The 21942-nt window shown below is 37.9% G+C and overlaps 1 protein-coding gene across 1 annotated transcript in view; it reads left to right on the top strand.

Annotated features, from left to right (window-relative positions):
- The window catches only part of NOC3L (NOC3 like DNA replication regulator), a 30392-nt gene extending 14244 nt beyond the window's left edge, over positions 1-16148 (top strand). Inside the window, exons 11-21 of the mRNA XM_003783719.3 lie at positions 5677-5808; positions 6529-6609; positions 7199-7299; positions 9065-9137; positions 9233-9296; positions 9394-9465; positions 10122-10303; positions 11653-11781; positions 12527-12624; positions 15087-15171; positions 15507-16148. Coding sequence (XP_003783767.1) covers positions 5677-5808; positions 6529-6609; positions 7199-7299; positions 9065-9137; positions 9233-9296; positions 9394-9465; positions 10122-10303; positions 11653-11781; positions 12527-12624; positions 15087-15171; positions 15507-15638 — 1149 coding nt within the window. The 3' untranslated portion in view covers positions 15639-16148. The remainder of the gene's footprint in view (positions 1-5676; positions 5809-6528; positions 6610-7198; positions 7300-9064; positions 9138-9232; positions 9297-9393; positions 9466-10121; positions 10304-11652; positions 11782-12526; positions 12625-15086; positions 15172-15506) is intronic.
- The last annotated feature ends 5794 nt before the right edge of the window (positions 16149-21942 follow it).

Below are 21942 nucleotides of genomic sequence, written 5' to 3'. Positions count from 1 at the left end.
GCCTCCCAAGTAGCTGGGACCACAGGCACAACGCCCAGCTATTTTTTGGTTGTAGCCATTATTGTTGTTTGGCATGTCCGGTCTGGATTCGAACCTGCCATCTTAGGTGTATGTGGCTGGCGCCTTAGCCGTCTGAGCCACAGGTGCCGAGCCTATCCCATTGTTTTTATTTTTATTTTATTTTATTTTGTTTTTTTTTGAGACAGAGTCTCACTGTGTCACCCTTGGTAGAGCGCTATGGCATCACAGCTCACAGCAACCTCAAACTCTTGGGCTTAAGTGATTCCTTGCCTCAGCCTCCCAAGTAGCTGGGACTACATGTGCCTGCCACATGCCCTGGCTTTATTTTTTTGTTGTTGTTATAGTTGTCATTATTGTTTGGCAGGCCCAGGACTGGTTCGAACCCTCCAGCCCCAGTGTATGTGGCTGGCGCCCTAGCTGCTGAGCTATATATAGGTGCCACCTATCCCCTTGTTTATTTATTTATTTATTTATTTTTATCCCCTTGTGTTTTTTTTTTGTTTTGTTTTGTTTTTTGTTTTTTTTCTTTGAGATAGAGTCGGTAGAGTGCAGTGGTGTTACAGCTCACAGCAACCTCCAACGCTTGGGCTTAAGTGTTTCTTTTGCCTCAGCCCCCCAAGTAGCTGGGATGACAGATGCCCGCCACAATGCCCAGCTATTTTTTGGTTGCAGCCGTCATTGTTGTTTTGGCGGGTCCGAGCTGGAGATTCAAACCCGCCACCTTAGGTGTACGTGGCTGGCGCTTGGGGGGTTGGAGTTAGGGGGGGGGAGCCTATCCCCTTGTTTTTAATGTCTGCTGTAGTATTCTATTATATGAGTATAGCCTCTTACTTGATGGACAGCAGAGTGATTTCTCTAGATTTTTTTGTTTTGCTAATTTACAGTCAGTGTTAAAGAGGACATTTTGGCCTTATTATTGTTTTCATATTGTGTACTTTGTGAATTAAATTTTTAAAGTGTAGATACTAGATCTGAGAACTTGAAAGAGAGGCTAGGCACAGTGGTGGCTTACGCCTGTAATCCCAGTACCTGGGAGGCCGGGCCAGGTGGATTGCCTGAGCTCACAGGTTCGAGACCAGCTTGAGCTAGAGCGAGACCCCCGTCTCTAAAAAATAGCCAGGCAGTATGGCAGGTGCCTGTAGTCCCAGCTACTTGAGAGGCTGAGGCAAGAGGATCACTTAAACCCAAGAGTTTGAGGTTGCTGTGAGCTAAGATGCCATGGCACTTTACCAGGGGTGACCAAGTGAAACCCTGTCTCAAAAGAAAAAGAAGAGCTTGAGAGAGAATGCCAGGTTGTCTTCCAAAACATTTTATCACTTATGTTCTTCCTAATGGTGTCATTTTCCTGCTACCTAGAATGTTGTTTAATCTTTGTTAGTCTGGTTGGTGGAAGGCTATATATGTTGCATATATACAGTATTTACTTGTATATTATTATTAGTGAGGTTTTATTTCCTTCTATTTATTTATTACTCACTTGAAATTTTTGTTTTTTTGTATTATTTGCCAATTTTTCTACTTATTTATCTTTTTTAATGACTTGTGATAATTTTTTTTTTTTTTTGGAGACAGACTTGTCACCTTTGGTAGAATACCATGGCATCATAGCTTGCAGCAACCTCAAACTCTTGGGCTCAAGCAATTCTTTTGCCTCAGCCTCCCACATAGCTGGGAGTATAGGTACCCACCACAACGCCCAGCTATTTTTAGAGATGGGGTCTCGCTCTAGCTTAGGTTGGTCTCGATCTCCTGAGCTTAGGCAGTCTACCTGCCTCAGCCTCTCCAAGTGCTAGAATTACAGGCATGAGCTACTGCGCCTGGCCCAATTTTTAAATATATATTCATTTTTATAAGTATCTCTTATGTGCTAGGAACTATTCTAGGTCCTGGGGATAAAATAGTAACAAAAGAAACAAAATTATGTATTTATGGGGCTTACATTATATAGTACAGATATCAGTTCTTTCTCATGTAGATTGCAGATTTTTCTCTTTGTTATTCTTTCTTTTAATTTTGTTTTGAGCCTTATATGTGAGGCTATGTTTTTGTCATGCATAAAGCCTACTTAACCTCTAGATTTATAGATTTTCTCTGTCCAGAATATTTGGAATTTTAATTTTTATATTTAAATATTTAAACCATTTGACATCTTTGTATGTGGTATGACTGCAGATTTAATATATATGTATGTAATGAATATATATTTTATATATACTTCAATATATTTTAAATATTTATATTATGTATGTACTTAAAATAGACAAGCAGTTATTCTATCATCTTCCTTTTTGCAGATTTAAAATTCTGCTGCCTTTATTACATACTGAATTCCTACACACACAAAATTTTATTTCTAAATTCTGTTCTATTGTATTAATCCCTTATAAGTACAATACTATCTTAATTCATGTAGCCCTATATTGATAGTTTATTTGGGTATCTGGTAGGATAATATTGATCAGAATGGGCATACCTCATAAAAGATATAAGCCATTATTTTTGTAGTCTTAGTTATTTTTTTATATTACTCCAGATGGAATTTACAATTAGTTTTTTACTACTTCTCCCAATATAGTCCATGCAAAGAATCTGGAATTGATTCAATGTGTTGATAGGTTTGGGGGAATAAAAATACTTAAACAATTGACTTTTATTTTCTATTCAGGAATATCCTGTGAAATATCTTGCAATTTATTTAAGACTTACGTTCTTTTTTTGTTTGTTTGTTTAAAGACAGGGTCTTGCTGTATTGCCCCGTTGTCTAGGCTGGAATACAGTGGTGCGATCATAGCTCCCTGAGGGTAGCCTCAGACCCTTGGGCTTTAAGCAGTCGTCCTGCCTCAATCTCCTGAATGTTAATAGAACTATAACCATGTACCACCATGCCTGAGTAGTAGACACGGGATCTCATATTATCCAGGCTGATCTCAAACTCCTGGCAAGTGATCCTCCTCTCTTGGCTTTCCAAGGTGCTGGGATTGGAGGCATGAGCCACTACCAGTCTTGTCCAAGACTTATGTTCTTTTTTTTTTTTTTGGAGACAGACAGAGTCTCAGTATGTCGCCCTTGGTAGAGTGCTATGACATCACAGCTCACAGCAACCTCAAACTCTTGGGCTTAAGTGATTCTCTTGCCTCAGCCCCCCAAGTAGCTGGGAATATAGGTGCCCACCACAACGCCTGGCTATTTTTTGTTGCGGGTGTCAATTGTTCAGCTGGTCTGGGCCAGGTTTGGACCTGCCACCCTTGGTGTATGTGGCTGGCGTCGTAACCACTGTACTTTGGGCGCCAAGCCAAAACTTATGTTCCTAAGTGAAGTCTTCTAGTTTTCTTCATGTGGCTCTTAAGTTTTTTATTTATTCATTTTTTAAGACTAGTCAAGTGCAGTAATGAGAAGGGGGGAGAGAGTAGAACAAGGAGTTCAGTCTGTAACTGACTGAACAATCAAGTGAAATAACTCACTACCTTCAGACCAGCCAACTCTTAGGTATTTTTATTAAATTTATTTTTAGTATTAAGCTGATATTTTCTACTGGTTTATTTCCTAGTTTCACAGTCCTTTGACATCAACTCTCTTTTATTCTTTAAAACTGATGATTTCAGTTGAATCACTAAAATTACAAATATTGGGCTTAAGGAACAGAAGATATTCAGAATTTTTATTTAGAATTACACAGTTAGCAGATAATGAGACATGATCATGAAACTCAGTCATAGGGAAACTCTTAGATTTTAGTAATGATAGAATAAAAGAGTAATGTAGAATAAAAACTAGAGTAATATAGAATAAAAACTACATCCTTTAATTTGGAGTTATTTTTCATTACTGGGTGTTATTTTATGATCACATAGAATACCTACAAAATGTTCAAAACTGATCTTTCTGATACCCAGAATGACCTCAAGTTCACTCTGTGCCTTTAGTCATTCCTTGCTTTCATTCTGTGCTGTTAGCTCTGTATTTCGAAATACTCAGCTTTCTTCCATATGTGCATATTGGAACATCAAAGTAATAAAAATCTGTAGTTTTCCAAGTTTTGCTCCAGGTTTGCTCCAGGAATGGTTGCTGTGCCTGCAGGAAGTCAATAGGGTATTTTTTTCCGGAGGAAGTATAGGATTTTTTTGGCTTGGTGCCTGTAGCTCAGGGGCTAGGGCACCAGCCACATAACTCCAGAGCTGGCGGATTCGAATCCAGCCTGGGCCTGCCAAACAACAGTGACAACTACAACCAAAAAAAAAAAAAAAAAAAAAAAACGCAGGGCGTTGTGTCAGGTGCCTGTAGTCCCAGCTCCTTGGGAGTTTGAGGCAAGAGAATCACTTGAGCCCGAGAGTTGGAGGTTACTGTAAGCTCTGACGCCATGGCACTCTACTGAGGGCAACATAGTGAGACTCAAAAAAGTCTCAAAAAAAAAAAGTATAGGATTTTTAAACCCCTTCTGTTTTTTGTGTTTGAATATGAGACTGTTTGCTATAACACAAAAAACACCAATTTCCTGAATTTTTGAAAGTCTTAAGGCAATAGGTCTTATTTTGGTCCTTATAGGTCAATATCTGCTGAGAATTAGAAATACACATTTCTGGGGCTCACTTCAGAACCATCCTAGAGTGGGGACCTAGCAATTTGTGGTTTAACTAGCCTTCCAGGTGATTCTGATGCTTGCTAAAATTGCAGAACCATTGGCTTACAGGAAAATAAGTTGTCTTCCAATTACTAATGGTAGTCTTCATGTTATTTTTTATTGGGAGAAAAGGATGAAGACTAGCACTGTTAACTACAAAACTGAAGTAGGTTTGGTACTGGTTTAAACCTTTATTTTTTTATTTTTTTATTTTTGAGACAGAGTCTCACTTTATCACCCTTGGTAGAGTGCAGTGGCATCACGGCTCACAGCAACCTCCAACTCTTGGACATAAGCGATTCTCTTGCCTCAGCCTCCCAAGGAGCTGGGACTACAGGCGCCTACCACAATGCCTGGCTATTTTCTGTTGGAGTTGTATTGTTGTTTAGCTGGCTGGGACTGGGCTCAAACCTGCCACCTTCGGTGTATGTGGCTGGCGCTATAACCACTGTGTGACAGGCACCGACCCCGGTTTAAACCTTTCGCTCGTTTGTTTACTCTTCCTTTTTTTTGAGACAGAGTCTCACTATGTTGCCCTGGGTAGAGTGCTGTGACGTTATAGTTCACAGCAACTTCAAACTCTTGGGTTACTTAAGCGATTCTCTTGCCTCAGCCTTCCAAGTAGTTGGGACTACAGGCGCCCACTCAATGCCCAGCTATTTTTTGGTTGTAGTTGTCATTGTTGTTTGGTAGGCCCGGGCTGGATTCAAACCTACCAGCTCTGGTGTATGTGGCTGGCACCCTACCTGCTGAGCTACAGGTGCCGAGCCCTGTTTATTCTTCCTAATCCCATCCATTAAACTGCAAACAAAGTTTTGTATATTTAACTAACATTTACTAGTATGCTTTTTTGTATTTCTAAATACAAGTTATTGAATATGATTAGCAAAAAGATAGTAGAAGTTTGTGTAAAATGTGTTTTCAGAGATATTTTGCATGAATAAAGGAAATAACATTTTTAAGTGTTTTTTTATATAAAGTTTTTGATGGCAATAAAAATGTTAAAATGTGTATTTGTGTGTTTTTTAAAATATTAGATGTTAAAAACATTTTTGTGCCTAAGAATCAAGGAAGTAGAAGTGAAAAAAGATACAGAAGACATTAATAAACCAAAAAAGTTTATGACTTTTAAGGAAAAGAGAAAGAATCTATCAAGAATGCAGAGAAAGGTTTGGTTTATTTTCTTTTTTGTTTCATTTAAGTAGTCTGTTTTATTTAATTTATATTAAAATTATAGGCACAGGTAAATATGATTAAATCAAATATAAAAATTTTTAAATTTAATATTTAGAGAATTTTGTTTTCCCAGTTAATGCAAGGAAATATTTTCTTAAATCAATCTGAACTAATTGGTAAAGAGGGGAAAGATATTTTTGCCAGGCAAGCCTTTTAGATCAGTTTAGAATTATGATAAACAGATTCCTTCCTTAAAAGAAAGGATGCATTCATATGAATTTGGCAGCAAAGTGAGTTTCTGTTAATTGAATCATATTTCTTTATTGGTTTGTATTTTAAACCTGGATTGAAATTCCAGCCCCTTGTTTATTTACTGAGACTTTGGAAACATTTTTTTTTTTTTTTTTTAGAAATGGGGTTAATAATAGAACCTACCCAGGGCATTGTTGTGTAGTTGAAATGAGATGGTACATGTATGTAAATGCTGCGTGTGCTTTGTAAACATTAGTTGTTACTACCACACTCGTCATTATTATTATTATTATCACTTCCTAAAACATTTCTGAACAGTTTATTAGAGTTATTAATTTGCTTGTAAAAACCAACCAAAAAAAATTTCCAGGGATATCCATCCTTGAATGAGTATAATAAATTTTGAAAACATGAGTGTATACATATGTATATTCAGACTTTCTTTTTCAATCTATTTTCAGTGGAAAAAAGCAGAAGAGAAACTAGAACGAGAGCTACGGGAGGCAGAAGCTTCAGAGAGTACTGAGAAAAAACTTAAATTGGTGGGTAGTCTCATTCTGTTATGCTTTTAAAATGTTAAATGATTTTAACTAGAAATACATTGATTAAACTTGTAGTTGTATGATTTGGGTTTATTTATGAGCCTTAGATGTTTGATTTTTGTGATGTGCAGGACACTTTAATGTGGCTAGTGCTAGTTTTATGAAATCACAGGTTATGTATCTTTATTCTATTTTATTAAAATTCCATAGATTGAATGGTGGGAAGGGGACAAAGAAGGCACTTTGGAAGTCATACAAGAAAGCATATAAGCTGGCTCAGCGCCTGTGGCTCAAGTGGCTAAGGTGCCAGCCACATACACCTGAGTTGGCGGGTTCGAATCCAGCCCGGGCCTGCCAAACCATGACGGCTGCAACCAAAAAATAGCCAGGCATTGTGGCGGGCGCCTACAGTCCCAGCTACTTGGAAGGCTGAGGCAGGAGACTCGCTTGAGCCCAGGAGTTGGAAGGTTGCTGTGAGCTGTGATGCCATGGCACTCTACCCAGAGCGACAACTTGAGGCTCTGTCTCAAAAAAAAAAAGAAAGCATATAAGCTTATCCTAAAGTCATTTTGTCTGTTTCTTTGGCCAGCACACGGAGACTCTGAATATTGTGTTTGTAACCTACTTCAGAATATTGAAGAAGGCCCAGAGGTCACCTCTCCTGCCAGCAGTTCTAGAAGGTCTTGCCAAGTAAGGGCTATATGTAGGTTGAAACCTTTTAGGTTCTTTCTAAATAGATATAACCAAAGTAACCATGATTTTAAATAGAGTTCACTTGATCATAGCCAAAAGCCTAACAAGTGATAAATAGGGTTTACTGATGATGACCCATGTCCTCAGTTCTCAGTTGTTTTTTATTTGTCACCAGTCTTAGAAACTGTGTATAATGTGGGCTTTTTTGGTTTTCTCATCTCAAACTTCTTATTATTAAAATCTCCTTTATTAACTGCTTCCTTTTGCTTACTAAATTCTAGGTGTCCTTAAGGTTCATCTCAGTTCTTGGTTCCTTTTATTTATACTGTGTGATCAGTTAGCCATCATTATTGGTTGGGTGGATCATGCAAATGACTCTTAAGTCAATTTTAACCCAGCTTGCAAATAATTTCTCTAGTTCTTTGTAATCTGTTCTTACTAAGATCTTTTTGTATAGTTTGTCTACACTGATGACTTGTCGTGGATGTTAGCCAGAGTAATGGTTGTCATGACAGCTTTCTATAATTATTTGGAGTAATAATCCTGTAGAACTGCAGTCCTAAACTGCCAGGCTATAGACCAGTATTGGTCTGTGGCCTGGGTAATATGTTAGGAACTAGGCCACATAGTATCATGGCCTGAACTCCTGTCCTATCCCCACCTACCCTGTTCCTGTTCTCTCTCTACCTACTCCATTCATGGAAAAATTGTCTTCCACAAAACTGGTCCCTGTTAGGAACCAGGCTACTCAGCAGGAGATGAGTGGCAGGTGAATAAGTGAAGGCTCCTCTGTATTTATAGCTGTTCCCCCATCATTCCCCATCACTTGCATCATTTCCTGAGCTCTACCTCCTGTGTACCATCCCACTAACCCCCACAGTCCATGCCAGAATTGTTTTGAATGAAACCATCCATGGTGCCAAAAAGGTTGGGGACTGCTATTGTAGAACATAGTTACCCAATAGGCATATAATGTGAACTACATATGCTATTTCAATTTTTTTGGTGCTAAATGGATGTATTTTATTGAATTTAATTTATCTAAGTTATTTTAACATATAAAGAGTATTAAGCATTAATGAGATATTTAGCATTCTTTATTTCCATAATGTATCTTTGGAAATTGATGTTATATAACATAGCCATTCTTAATTTGGACTAGCTACATTTTAAGTATCTAATAGCTATCTATGGTGGCTACCACTGTTGGATAGCACAACTTTAGAAATAGATTTAAAAATAAGACTAGTGGCTGGAAGATAGAGAAAAGGGAAGTTCTGTTCATCATAAGAAACTACTTTTTAATGACCAGAGCTGTTTGGCAATGGGATGCATTTCTATATATGGTAATATAGTCCTTGAAATTGAAACTCTTCAAAGAGAAGGTAGTCAAAAAGGGATTATTTTGACTTGGTGCCATCTACATAGACCTAGGCTGGTGGGTTTGAATCCAGCCCAGACCAGCTAAACAATAATGACAACTACAACAAAAAAATAGCCGCACATTGTGGCGGACACCTGTAGTCTCAGCTACTTGGGAGGCTGGTGCAAGAGAATTGCTTAAGCCCAAGAGTTGGAGGTTGCTATGAGCTGTGACTCCATGGCAATCTACCGACAGGCGCTGAGCCCAATATTTGCCATTGTCTCCATCATAGCTAACATTTAAAATAAGGACTATTAAAGTTCTTAAGTCAAGCTTAATTTTTACCTGCTTTATTTCTGTTTTTAGATTATCTCTTAACTCAGTTTTATTTGATTCTAGGTTTGCTCACCTTATAAATGTGGAGTTTTTTGATGATTTATTAGTAGTTCTTCATACTCTGATTGAATCTGGAGTAAGTAACTTTATTAGAGAATTACTTCTTTAAAGATATAAATGATAATTCCCATTTAAAACCTTTTCTTTTGTTTTTTGTTTTTTTTTCTGAAGGACCTAAGTTATGAAGAAAGTCTTCACTGTGTCCAGACTGCTTTTCATATTCTTTCTGGACAAGGTAACAAAATATTTTCTCAAGGAAGTTTTGTTTGCCTTTTTTTGGTTACCTTTGGAGGCTCTACTATGCCTAACTGGGTTTTGTTGTCATTTCATAGGTGATGTTCTGAATATTGACCCAATGAAATTCTATACACATCTCTACAAAACACTGTTCAAGTTACATGCAGGTATGTATGTTATGTATGTTTAGATAATGATTCTTTTTATTTATTTATTTTTTGGAGACAGAGTCTCACTTTGTCACCCTTAGTAGCATGCTGTGGCATCATAGTTCACAACAACCTCCATCTCCTGGGCTCAAGTGATTCTCTTGCTTCAGCCTCCCAAGTAGCTAGGACTACAGGTGCCCACCACAACACCCGGCTATTTTTTTTTCGAGATCGAGTCTCGCTCTTGTTCAGGCTGGTCTTGAACCATGAGCTCAGGCAGTCCACCCACCTCGGCCTCCCAGGCAGTGCTAGGATTGCAGGTGTGAGCCACCATGCCTCGCAATGTTTCTTATCATATATTTATATTCTAAGAATATGTTATAACCAGAATTATACTCAATGAGAAACGAGAAATAGGATCTGGCATATAACTCGCTGGTCTGTTAGTGCCATGCCTCTGTATTTAATCTTACCTAGAGAGAGAACTTGTGGAATTGATTGGAGATGCAGTAAACATAGCCCAGTGCATCTCCTTGGTGGTACAATATTACCATCAAGGATTAGGGAAATAGTTTGGGACAGTACAATAGTTTATCTTGGGGGGTTTTGGAGTTAAGTGAAGTTGCATTATGAAAAAGTAATGAGAACAGCCTTGAAGAATGTGTCTGTTTTAGGTGCTACCAATGAAGGTGTTGAGATTGTACTCCAGTGCCTTGATGTCATGCTGACTAAGCGCAGAAAGCAAGTTTCTCAGCAGCGAGCCTTTGCCTTCATCAAGCGCCTTTGTACCCTAGCTCTTCATGTTCTTCCAAATTCAAGCATTGGCATTTTAGCAACTACCAGAATATTAATGCATGTAAGTAGTGATACAAATGAATAGATCTAAGTTCTTATAGTAATAGTACAGTGATTTTTTTTGTTTGATGCATGTTTTTTTTCGTTTTACATTATCATTTTAATTACAAACATAATTCATGCTTATAACAAAATCAGGTGACAAAAGAAGTGCATAAAATTACAAAAGAGAAAGCATTCTGTAGTAAATTCCCCTGGAGAGGTGTTAGGTCGGTTTCTATGCAGACACCCAGCCTTTACTAAAATTTATGTATAAACAGATACACAACACAGACTCATAAACAAGACAACCTTTTTTAATGGAAAGGAATTAAACTCTACGTTATCATTCTACAGCCTGTTTTCTTGAGACAGTCTCACTCTGTTGCCCTGAGTAGAGTACAGTGGTACTATTATAGCTCACTGCAGCCTCAAACTCCTGGACTTAAAGTGATCCTCCTGCCTCACCTTCCTGAGTAGCTGGGACTGCAGGCAAGTGCCACCATGCCTGGTTAATTTTTCTATTTTTAATAGATTCAGGATCTTGCTCTTTCTTAGGCTGGTCTTGAACTCCTGGCCTCAAGTACTCCTCTTGCCTCAGCCTCCCAGAGTGATAGGATTACAAGCATGAGTTATGGTGCCTGGCCTACAACTATTTTTTTGAAGGACTTAATTGTGGTAGATATATTATGTCATTGCAGATATCATTACTCTTTAATGATGATAAATTTTATTTAGTTCTTTGTTTAACAAACACTTACATAAATAATTCTAACTATGTCCCTGCCACTGTTAGAAATTCTTTATAAAAATGAACTCACTTAATTTTCATGACTTTGAGTAGCTACTGTTAGTGTTCCCATTTTACAGATGGGAAAACTGAAATCCAGAGAGGATAAGTATCTTGTCTAACATGGTACTAGTAGTAAGCGATAGAGGTGTGATTCCAGTCTAGGCCATCTGGCTTTTATGCTGCTTTCTGTTTCTCCTGACGGATGTTTGTTATTTATTTTCCTACTATTACAGTGATGTTATAGTGAATGTTTATACATGTGTCTGATGTAAGTATTTCTGTAAGAAAGTTTCTTAAAAGGGAGATTGTAGAAAGTGAGATTGTAAAAAGAGTATTTTTATGTTCTTTTACTAGATAAAATTATTCTATTCAAAGCAACCTAAGACAAAACATTCTTTTGTTCTTGCTCTTATATGGTATCAATTTAAGTTGTTTTATTAAAACTAGGTATAAAGATGTTATGCTTATAGTTTTTATACAGCCATCAGTTTAAGCAGACATATAAGCCCTGACCAATGAGATCTTTAAATTAATAATGTTAATTTAATTAATCTTACTTTTTGGGGACATTTTTGCAGACTTTCCCCAAAACAGATTTGTTGCTTGACAATGAATCTCAGGGAAGTGGAGTTTTCCTCCCTGAGCTGGATGAGCCTGAGTACTGTAACGCCCAGAACACTGCTCTGTGGGAATTGCATGCACTTCAGGTAAGATAGCCCTGGAGTTTTCTTTTTTTTGTCTGTTTGTTTATTTGATATGTGATCAGTTTTTTTCCAGTTTTTCCTTGAACAGTTATTATTGCCAGGGTACTGAACTATGTTACATACTTTGCCCTGAGGTTGGCTTTTATAGAATTCCTGTTTTAAAATACTACATTTTATTTTGCTTTTACTATTCTGTAAGCTATTGAGATACATTTTCTAAGGAAGTAGAAAATGATGACATTTTTGTAGGGTAAGGTTGTAGAATATTTATTGAAATCTTTCCCTAACACTATTTAGATTAGAAGAGGATTTGTTATCAAGTACTTTTGTGTTGAAGCCTAGGATATGACAATAGGCCCAGTTTTAAGGTGGTTTTACCTTTATAATGATCCTATATAATGGACAACATTAGAGTGAGAATTGTAGAAAAATTAAGTATCAGGTAACTGATGGTAAACTAACTTTTTTCACTCTGAAACAGGAATTTCTTCTTAATTTTTCTTTTTATACTATAAAAACAAGATTATGCTATGTTGCTAATAACTTGATCATCAAACAGATTTGTGTTTTAATCCCGTTAACAAAGACAATACTCTTTCTGTAGGTATGTGGTTCTAATAAATTACATATACTGTATATGTTTGGTTTTTAAAAAAAAAAAAAAAAAGTTTGATTTTGTTAAATGTACCTAGTGTTTTGCAAAGTACTAATCTGTACTAATCTGTGGTTGACTTGTTTACCTCTTTAGAGACATTATCATCCCATAGTGCAGAAATTTGCATCTCACCTGATTGCTGGAGCTCCTTCTGAAGGCTCTGAAGCCCTCAAACCAGAGTTGAGTCGAAGGTAGTATTAGCATTGCCTTATTCCAAAACTTCGCAATTCAACTTATAGCCATTTACTATGAGAAGTCTATTTCATGAAGTAACATATCACAAAATACAAAATGCTAGTTAGGTATCTGGATTTGCTCTTACTTTCTATTCCCAAATTGTTATAAAGCTATGATTTTATTAGTTTTGATAATTATTTAAAACATGTTTTTTAAATCATGAAACGTTTCATACATATAGAAAAGTAGAAAGTATAGTACGGTGAATACTTATACGCCCACAGTTACTCCAGTTCCACAATTACTAATATATTGCCATATTTGCATCATGTGAAGATAAACTACAAGTCCACCAAAGTGAGCTTCTTTGCTTTCTCTTTTTCTTTCCTTTCTCTTTAATTTTGTTTGTTTATTTTGAATGATCCTGTTACAGCAAGAATGGGAGAAAATGAGGAGAGAGAAGAAAAGAGGTAGTGCCTCCTGACATTACGAAGCAATGCAGTTCTGTGATCATAGCCCACTATAGCCTTGAACTATTGGGTTCAAGGGATCCTCCTACTTTCAGCCTCCTGAGTAGCTGGGAATATAGGCAGGTCTACCACACTTGACTATCTGACCTTTTTCTTTTGAAATTTTTGCAAGTACAGAAAAGCTGAAAAAATAGCAATTATCTTTTTTCACATAAAGTCAGGGAATACTTCAGTTATACAGAAAAGGAGAGAAAATAGTATAAAAGATACCTTTGTGTCTTGGTCTGTTTATGCTGCTGTAAAAACATGCCAGATACTAGGCAATTTATGAGGAACAGAAATTTATTTTCTTAAAGTTCTGGAGGCTGGCAAGTCTAAAATCAAGGTACCAGTAGGTTTAGATGACTGATAAGAGTATTTCTGTTTCTGGCTCAGCGCTTGTGGCTCAAGTGGCTAAGACACAAGCCACATACACCTAAGGTGGCGGGTTCGAATCCAGCCCGGACCCGCCAAACAATAATAACAGCTGCAACCAAAAAATAGCCAGGTGTTATGGCGGGCTCCTATGGTCCCAACTACGTGGGAGGCTGAGGCAGGAGACTCGCTTGAGCCCAGGAGTTGGAGGTTGTTGTGACCTGTGATGCCACGCCTTTCTACCAAAGGGAACAGCTTGAGGCTCTGTCTCAAAAAAAAAAAAGAACATTCTGCTTCCAAGATGGCACCTCACTGCTCCATCTTATGGGGAGGAGAAACACTATCTTCATATAGCAGAAAAGACAGAAGGGGAAGAAGATAAAGTCTGCATGAAGCTTCTTTTATAATGGCCTTAATCCCATTCAGGAGGGAGGAGCCCTTATAACCTCTTTTTTTTTCAGACAGAGTCTCAGTCTGTCACCCTCAGTACAGTGCCATGGTGTCATAGTTCACAGCGACCTCAAACTCTTGGGCTCAAGTAATTCTCACATCTCAGCCTCCTGAATAGCTTAGGACTAAAGGCACCTGCCACAATGCTCTGCTATTTTTTAGAGATGGGATCTCACTCTTGCTCAGGCTGGTCTCAAACCTGTGAGTTCAGATAATCTACCCGCCTCGGCCTCCCAGAGTGCTAGGATTACAGGCACGAACCACTGCACCTGGCCCCCAAAACCCTTTTCTTCTGTGTAGGATAGAAGTAACTTTTAGCAATATTAAATAATAAAATGGTAACTTACCTTTTACTTCCCACCTACTCCCCATCCTTTACCTGCTTTTGTTTTTGAAAAGGTAAAAAACGGTTCTTTGTCACTCTGCTTTTTAATATTCACTTTCCGGTATATTTCCCTTAATAATCTTAAACATTTACCTCTTTTATGCCAGATGTTTCCTTTTATGAAGGAAAATGAGGAATGGGTTTATACCAGTGGCTTGAAAAAGGAGATTCATAGTGGTCTTCTTCTGGAGAACGGAGCTTGGGATGTGAACCTCATCATAACCTTTGTAGGCCCTTGCCTGTTCTTTTGGAGAATGTGAATTAACCCCAGATCATTAAGGATTGCTTTACATGCCATGGGCATAGGTGTATATTCTGTTCTGAATGCTTTGTTTTTCATCCAGGCCAACAGCTAAAGGATTGAACTGTATTTGAAGTCCATGGAGGATAACTCCATGCTTTTTAGTCCTTTGGCTGCCACGACTAAGTTAGACTTAGTTACATGTCATTCATATACTGTGGTTGAGGATTTGATTACACTAAACTGGAGGTCTTTGGCCTAGCTTTCTCTGTGTTTCTTCCCTATATTTCTAAGTATATACCAGACCCCTCTGAGGTGGATTTAGTTGAATAATGTTGACATTACATGAGAATTTAGGATTTCTCTTAAGTGAGTGGGTTGCTTGGTTTCAAAAGCAGGACTGTTATACCTTAATATATGGGTTTAGAATAATAAGTCATTCTGTGGTTGTAGTCTAAATTTTTTTAGGTATACAGGTTTAGTGGTATCTTTACATTTCTTAATTTGTGGTTATAGATCAGCTGCTGAACTGTTTGAGGCCTATAGCATGGCAGCAATGACATTTAATCCTCCTGTTCAATCTTCAGCCCCCAAAATGAAGGTATGTGATGGTTTTCATTTTTTTTTAAAGATGAAATAAAAACTAAATATGTCAGTAACTCTAACTCCAGCTTTTGCTTTATTGTTTTATAGGTAGATTTTTGTGTGTGTATGTGTAGGAGTTGATGGTAGGAGGGGCACATGGGGTTGGAATTCTTTAAAGGTGTCATGAGGTTGTTCGTTCAACAGGGGATATGTCTAAGACCTGACCAAGCGTCTGTCATTATTATGTTCCATGTGTTGGTGTCAGATACTGTCTTTTTCAACTTTGCTCACAACTTGGCTTTTGCTTATGGCATAAGTAACTTTTAACTTGTACTTTTAATATTTTTCCAGGGTAAAAATTTACAAGGGGATTCCTTTTTGAATGAAGATTTAAATCAGCTGGTCAAAAGACATTGCAATGAAGTCGTTACTCAGTTGCCTTTGGATTTCACCAAATGTTTGAAAACATCACTACAGTTGTAGAAGAATGAAGAGTCAGTGGACTTTCTTGTGTATGTGTGTGTGTGTGTGTAGATACACAAAAACATACGTTGTTAACTTAGGACCTTTTCTTTTTATACAAAGAAAACTTCCTAAGAATGATTAGGAAGGGAAAGAAGAATTGCCTTTTCTATAGTAGAGGGTTCTGCCCCAGTTCTAAAAATGTTATTTCATTAAGGAGATTGAAAGCTGTTCTCCCACCCCAATAGTTCGAAATTTCTGTCATTCACATGCTGCCTTTTTAAAACTTCATGTACATAGTAACTTATAGTTAAAAATCTTTGGACTGGCTCTTACCGAAATGCAGTTGATGTATTAATATTAGGGCATAGAGAACAGAAAAATCAAGACCATGAGAATACTTTTCACCTTTTAATATTCTTTATAATTAAATACTCTTTAAAACTGAATAAATATTATTTTTATTACAACACTATAATGGAAATAAGAAAGATTTTAAATTTGAGTGTATATATTTTTGTGAAGTTTTTTTTTTTTTTTTTGAGACAGAGTCTAAAGCTGTCACCCTTGTGACAGCAACCTCAAACTCTTGGGCTTAACCAATTCTCTTTCCTCACCCCCCACAGTTGCTGGGACTACAGGCACCTGCCACAATGCCCAGCTATTTTTTTTGGTTGTTGTTGCAGTTGTCATTGTTGTTTTAGCTGGCCCAGGCTGGGTTTGAACCTGCCAGCCTACGTGTATGTGGTTGACACCCTACCCACTGAGCTACAGGCACCTCCTTTGTGAAGATTTTTGAGAAAAAAAATAGCTTGAAATAAAATATAGGTTCATTGGCTTTGCTGATATGCCCCAAGAAGTAACCTAACAAGCAAGGCCTTTTAAAAAAAGGAATCATCAGGCCAGACCTGGTCACTCCTGCCTATAATCCTAGCACTCTGGGAGGCCAAGGTAGGTGGATTGCCTGAGCTTAGGAGTTTGAGACCAGCCTGAGTAAGACCCCGTCTCTACTAAAAATAGAAAAGAGCATCTCTTGAGCCCAAGAGTTTGAGGTTCCTGTGAGCTGTGATGCTAGCATACTCTATTCAGGGTACAGAGTGAGAATGTTTCTCAAAAAAAAAAAGAATCATCATAAGAGTTCACTATGGCTACTTTTGTTTTTTTGTTTGTGTGTTTTTTTATTAAATCATTGCTGTGTACATTAATGCAGTCATGGGGTACAATGTGCTGGTTTTATATACAATTTGAAATATTTTCATGAAACTGGTTAACATAGCCTACATGGCATTTTCTTAGTTATTGTTTTAATACCTTTATATTCTACATTTAGTAAGTTTCACATGTACCTACTCTGGCTACTTTTAAAGAAAGTTTGAATGTGACTCTAGTTTATTTGAAGTTCTTTGCATTTTCTCACATGCCTTAGAAGGTGATGGGGAAAGAATCGCTCCAAGGTAGGAGAACCAAATCTAAGACTTCACCATTCTGTTCCAGGGACCCAGTGTGGGGCTCCCTTCCACCCCAACAGATAAAAATGCCTTTTCTTATAATTATAAAGCAGAATTTTATGTAATAGCTATTCCCAAATTCTAGGAAAAGCCTGAAAAATGCATGTTTAGTGATCAAGTTATAAATATTCTCTACTGTGAATAGTTGAATAAAACAGCTGTTTTCTTTGCTTCCTATTTTTGTGATGAGAGAATTTTGTAAAAAAAATACATAGCAATCAAACTAAATAGATCTCTTATTGCTTCAGAGCCATAGCAGCCAATTATTTTGGTCTTGAGCTTTAAAGTCTTTTTTTCTCATGAAGTAAATGAAAACAGAAAATCCCTTTACCATTCCAACAGAGTGGGGGATGAGATATCTGCCTAACTACATATCAGTGTTTTAGCATATTCTTATATGTGATTTTTATTTGTTTATTTATTTTTTGGAGACAGAGTCTCAAGCTGTTGCCCTGGGTAGAGTGCTATGGAGTCACAGCTCACAGCAACCTCCAACTCTTGGGCTCAAGCAATCCTCTTGCCTCAGTTTTTCTATTTTTAGTAGAGACAGGGTCTCGCTTTTGTTCAGGCTGGTCTCGAACTTGTGAATTCAAGCAATACACCTGCCTCAGCCTCCCAGAGTGCTAGGATTAGTAGCGTGAGCCACCATGCTGGCCATTCTTATATGTGATTTTTAAAAAAATTTGGGCAAATCTTTTGGCTTGATTGTTTAGGAAAGGTATAATTCAGCATATAAATGTTTGGTTTTAACTCACATTTTATATATAAAGCAAAATCAAGGAATGTTATTTTATAATGTTTGTGTGGATAACCAATGGATCTATTCCCATCAGTGCACAAGTGACCAATACGTGTCACAAATAATTTATTTTCTAAACCTGCAAATACATTTGTACCTTAATTTGGCAGCAGCGTCTATAGTTAAGGCAAAACATTAGAAATTGAGCAGGTATTTCATGCCCGTATTATGCTTTTAACTTTTTTGTTATATAGAGAGAATCACAGTGGGACCATAAAATTATATTAGTCTCTGAATATCCTATATGAATTTGAGAGTAAAATATATTTGTACATAAGTTTATATAACCTTGTATTGATGAACTTCATTTTCAGAACTAAATGTTATAGTTATTAGTAATCACGTACACACACAAACACACCCACCTTGAGGCTATACTAAGCTACAGCTTTAATTTCTTTTTAGCTAGACAGATACTGAGTACCCACTACATACTTAGCACTATGCTAGGTACTTAAAAGTGGCATAGGGTAATGATAGGCATAAGACATAGCCTCAGTCTTCTGTGATTTTTCATAAATTATTAATACTACATTTTTTTAAAAACGAAACATTACCCAATTCAGTGTCAGAATGACTTATTTCAAAAGTTCAGAGACCTAGTCATCTGAAATAGGGAAAGTTGTTCAGAGGCCTGCTTGGTGGCAGGCTTGAGCATAGTTTTGAATCCAAGACCTATATAAGAATAGCTTGGTAATCATGGAGATTCAACGTATATTTCAAAGATAACTTAGCTCAGGTATTCCTAGGTAAAAATCCTTAGCTATCAGCCAAGAATTGTTTTTAGGAAGTAGATGTATAGAAATGGCAGAGAGGGCTGCGCCTGTGGCTCAGTGAGTAGAGCGCCAGCCTCATATACCGAGGGTGATGGGTTCGAACTTGGCCCTGGCCAAGCTGCAACAAAAACAAAAAAATGGCAGAGAACACATAGATTATTTCCAACAGATCATGCAAATGTTGGCTAAAGTCTGCATTTTGCACAAGAGGCAATCTCCCTTTTCTTACTTTTGGTGGCTCACCTTTGCTGGGCTCACTGCTGACTGAAAAGGTGTCAAACTGCCACCTTGGGAGTGCTTCCCCTGTAGGCTATGTCTTACTCCGCCAATGTAAATCTAAGATAACAGGCAATTGAATCCTACTCTTCTTTATTGGCATGGGAACATAGTTGTGGAACTTTGTGTTTCAGAGTTAATTCAGTCTTACTGGACCAAAGAACAAATCTTGATTATTTTTAAGAATTAAATGAGGCCTGTAGGTGTCTGGGTAGAGTAAGAGAGGACTATAGAGATATTGGAAGGGGAGACGAGAGAGGAAGGGAAAGATGGAGTTAAAAAAGGGGAAACCAATACATATCGTAAGGGGTTTACTTTCATTAGTGAGCCTCCAGTGTCTCCAGGGCCATTGAGCTAGGAGGTCTTTATAAAAGCAAGCTTGATTAAAAACAAGCTACATGTAACTCAGCTTTTGTTGAGTCTAGACTCAGTTTACCCCCAACTGGAGAATTTATAAGTTTTTACTTAGTAAGCATGACATGAAAAGAGGCTTTACTTTAACAGTTAGTATTGTTACTTCCTATAGATTTATCCCTAGCTATCCCTAATTCCCTCAACACTCTCAAGAGCCTTATACTAATTCTTGCCAGATAGATTTTTTTTTTTTTTTGGAGACAGTCTCACTATGTCACCCTCAGTAGAGTGCTACAGCAACCTCAAACTCTCAGGCTTAAGCAATTCTCTTGCCTCAGCCTCCCAAGTAGCTGGGACTACAGGTGCTTGCCACAATGTCCAGCTATTTTTTCATTGCAGTTGTCGTTTAGCAGGCCTGGTTGGGTTCAAACCCGCCAGCTCAGGTGTATATGGCTGGCACCCTAACCACTGAGCTATGGGTGCCAAGCCACAGATAGATTTTTTAAAAGTACCACCTGAGTGACAGAAGTCATATTCCTTTCTTTTTAATGAGGGTGCTGCTGCTGCTTTTTTTTTTTAAGACTCACTTGCTCTGTCACCCTGGCCAGAGTGCAGTAGTGTCATCATCATAGCTCACAGGAACCTTAAACGCCTGGGCTAAAGTGATCTTCTGTCTCAGCTTCCCAAGTAGCTGGGACTACAGGTGTCCATCACCATAGCAGACTAGTTTTTCTAATTTTTGTAGAGATATTGTGTCACTCTTGCCCAAGCTGGTCTTGAACTCCTGGTTTCAAGTGATTTTCCCACCTCAGCCTCCCAGAATGGGATTATAGGTATGAGCCACCCGCTCTGGCCAAGTGATACTTCTTAAAATATTCTAATACACTGAGTTTGCATATTTAAATTCTTTTCCATATTAGCTTTACTGAGAAGTGCTTGTTACCCAGATATCTTATAGTCTGAAGAGTATGAAATGGTAGTGGGTAGATCTAGCCCTAGTGGCTATTGGAGATAATTTCTTTCATTTTGTATGCTAATATAGATTTATAATTCAGATAAGCTTTAAATTAAAATTTCATATTTTCAGCCAACATTAGGTTGTGCTCATCATTTATTGCTGGGGTCCTACCCCAGGAGCAGGGTCTGTTAAGACCTGTGGATATGGCTGCAATTGATTGGGGAAAAGTAAAGTTAGAAACGATGAAAGCCAAAGAGATAAGACACACAGAATATAATTTTAAAGGTGGGAGCATAGGGGACCAGGGCCCATTTATGGGTTTCTGATGAGTGGCCCTGAGTGTTTTTTCTACTCAGCTTTTATTGAAGGCTATTTACTTATTAGCCCAGAGGGTAGGCTGAGGAAAGGAACAAAGAATTCAGCAGTTTCTCTGAGCAAGCATATCAGCTCCTATTGTTTCTATAATCATTAACTTTACGGGTCTGAGCAGTCTTAAGAAATCCAGAACCTGAGCCTTGTGTGGGGGCAGCCTCTTGTCTGTGGTCACACACAGATTCCTAGGGGTTTGTGTGTTAATTCCCACTAGTTCACTGTGAAGTAAAATGCCACTGGCGTCAGTCTCCTCTGAAGAATTGGTGGGAAAGAGGAATTTTCCTCTCATCACCACCACAGAGGCGTCTTCCTCTATAATAATGGATATTCCTCCTACCCATATTTCAGGGCTCTGGCTGTTCCCTTGATGTCTGCCCCAGTCAAATACAAATCTCCACAAAGGGTATTTGCTTTGGCTGTTGACTGAGCAGGGGAGGGCCTAGTTAATGTTTCTTGCTTGGCCTTGCACACAGCATCTTCTGCAGCCATTATTTCATCAGTGATCACAGACCCGGCAGGGGTGATTGCAAGCTGTATCCCCTACAGGTCAGGCTTCCGGGAAACTGCTCAGATAAGAAATTTAGCAGCAGCTGGTTTAAAGGTAAACTAGCTGACTTTTCTTTGTTTCACCTTGCTCAGCTTTTTTTTTTTTTTTTAATTACAATTTTTGGCTGGGGCTGGGTTTGAACCCGCCACCTCTAGCATATGGAGCTGGCACCCTACTCCTTTGAGCCACAGGTGCCACCCCTCAGCTTATTTTTTTATTTTCCCTTTTTTCTAGGGGTGTTTACCCTTGCCAAGAATGAGGTCTTTGGTCCCCATTCTGCCTGCAATTTGTAATATAACTGTAGAGTGGACCCTTTATGTTTTTAACCAATATGTCCTTCCTAAAATCCCAAAGACACAAACAGAATGAAGGATATACTTTAACCTCAAAATGTGATGACAGCCAAGTTGGGATGCAACATAACCAACAGGCTGGGTTTTTTACTTGCTAAACAACCATCTTCACATTCAGTCTTTTTGTAAGTTTCAGATTGGTTCTGGAGCCAAATCATCTATGTTAAAGAAAGTGTCAAAGCCAAATGATATACCTAGGAGACCAGTCTTGCTTTTTATCTCATTAATTCTGCACAGTGTTCATTTTGGCTCTAGCTAGTTAGACCAGTATTCAGTTTTCAAGACATGGTAAGCCAAACCATTTTGCCTATTAGTTTATAGAGGCTTGATAAAGTGTATCCAGAATATTTTTTTAAAGGGGCAAATTGTGCATTTTTTCTAG

This window comes from Otolemur garnettii, unplaced genomic scaffold, assembly GCF_000181295.1.
Source record: "Otolemur garnettii isolate 467f Iridium unplaced genomic scaffold, OtoGar3 scaffold00008, whole genome shotgun sequence".
Lineage (NCBI taxonomy): Eukaryota > Metazoa > Chordata > Mammalia > Primates > Galagidae > Otolemur > Otolemur garnettii.
The sequence above is the reverse complement of the archived record's forward strand: the minus strand, read 5'-3'. Positions and strand labels throughout refer to the sequence as shown.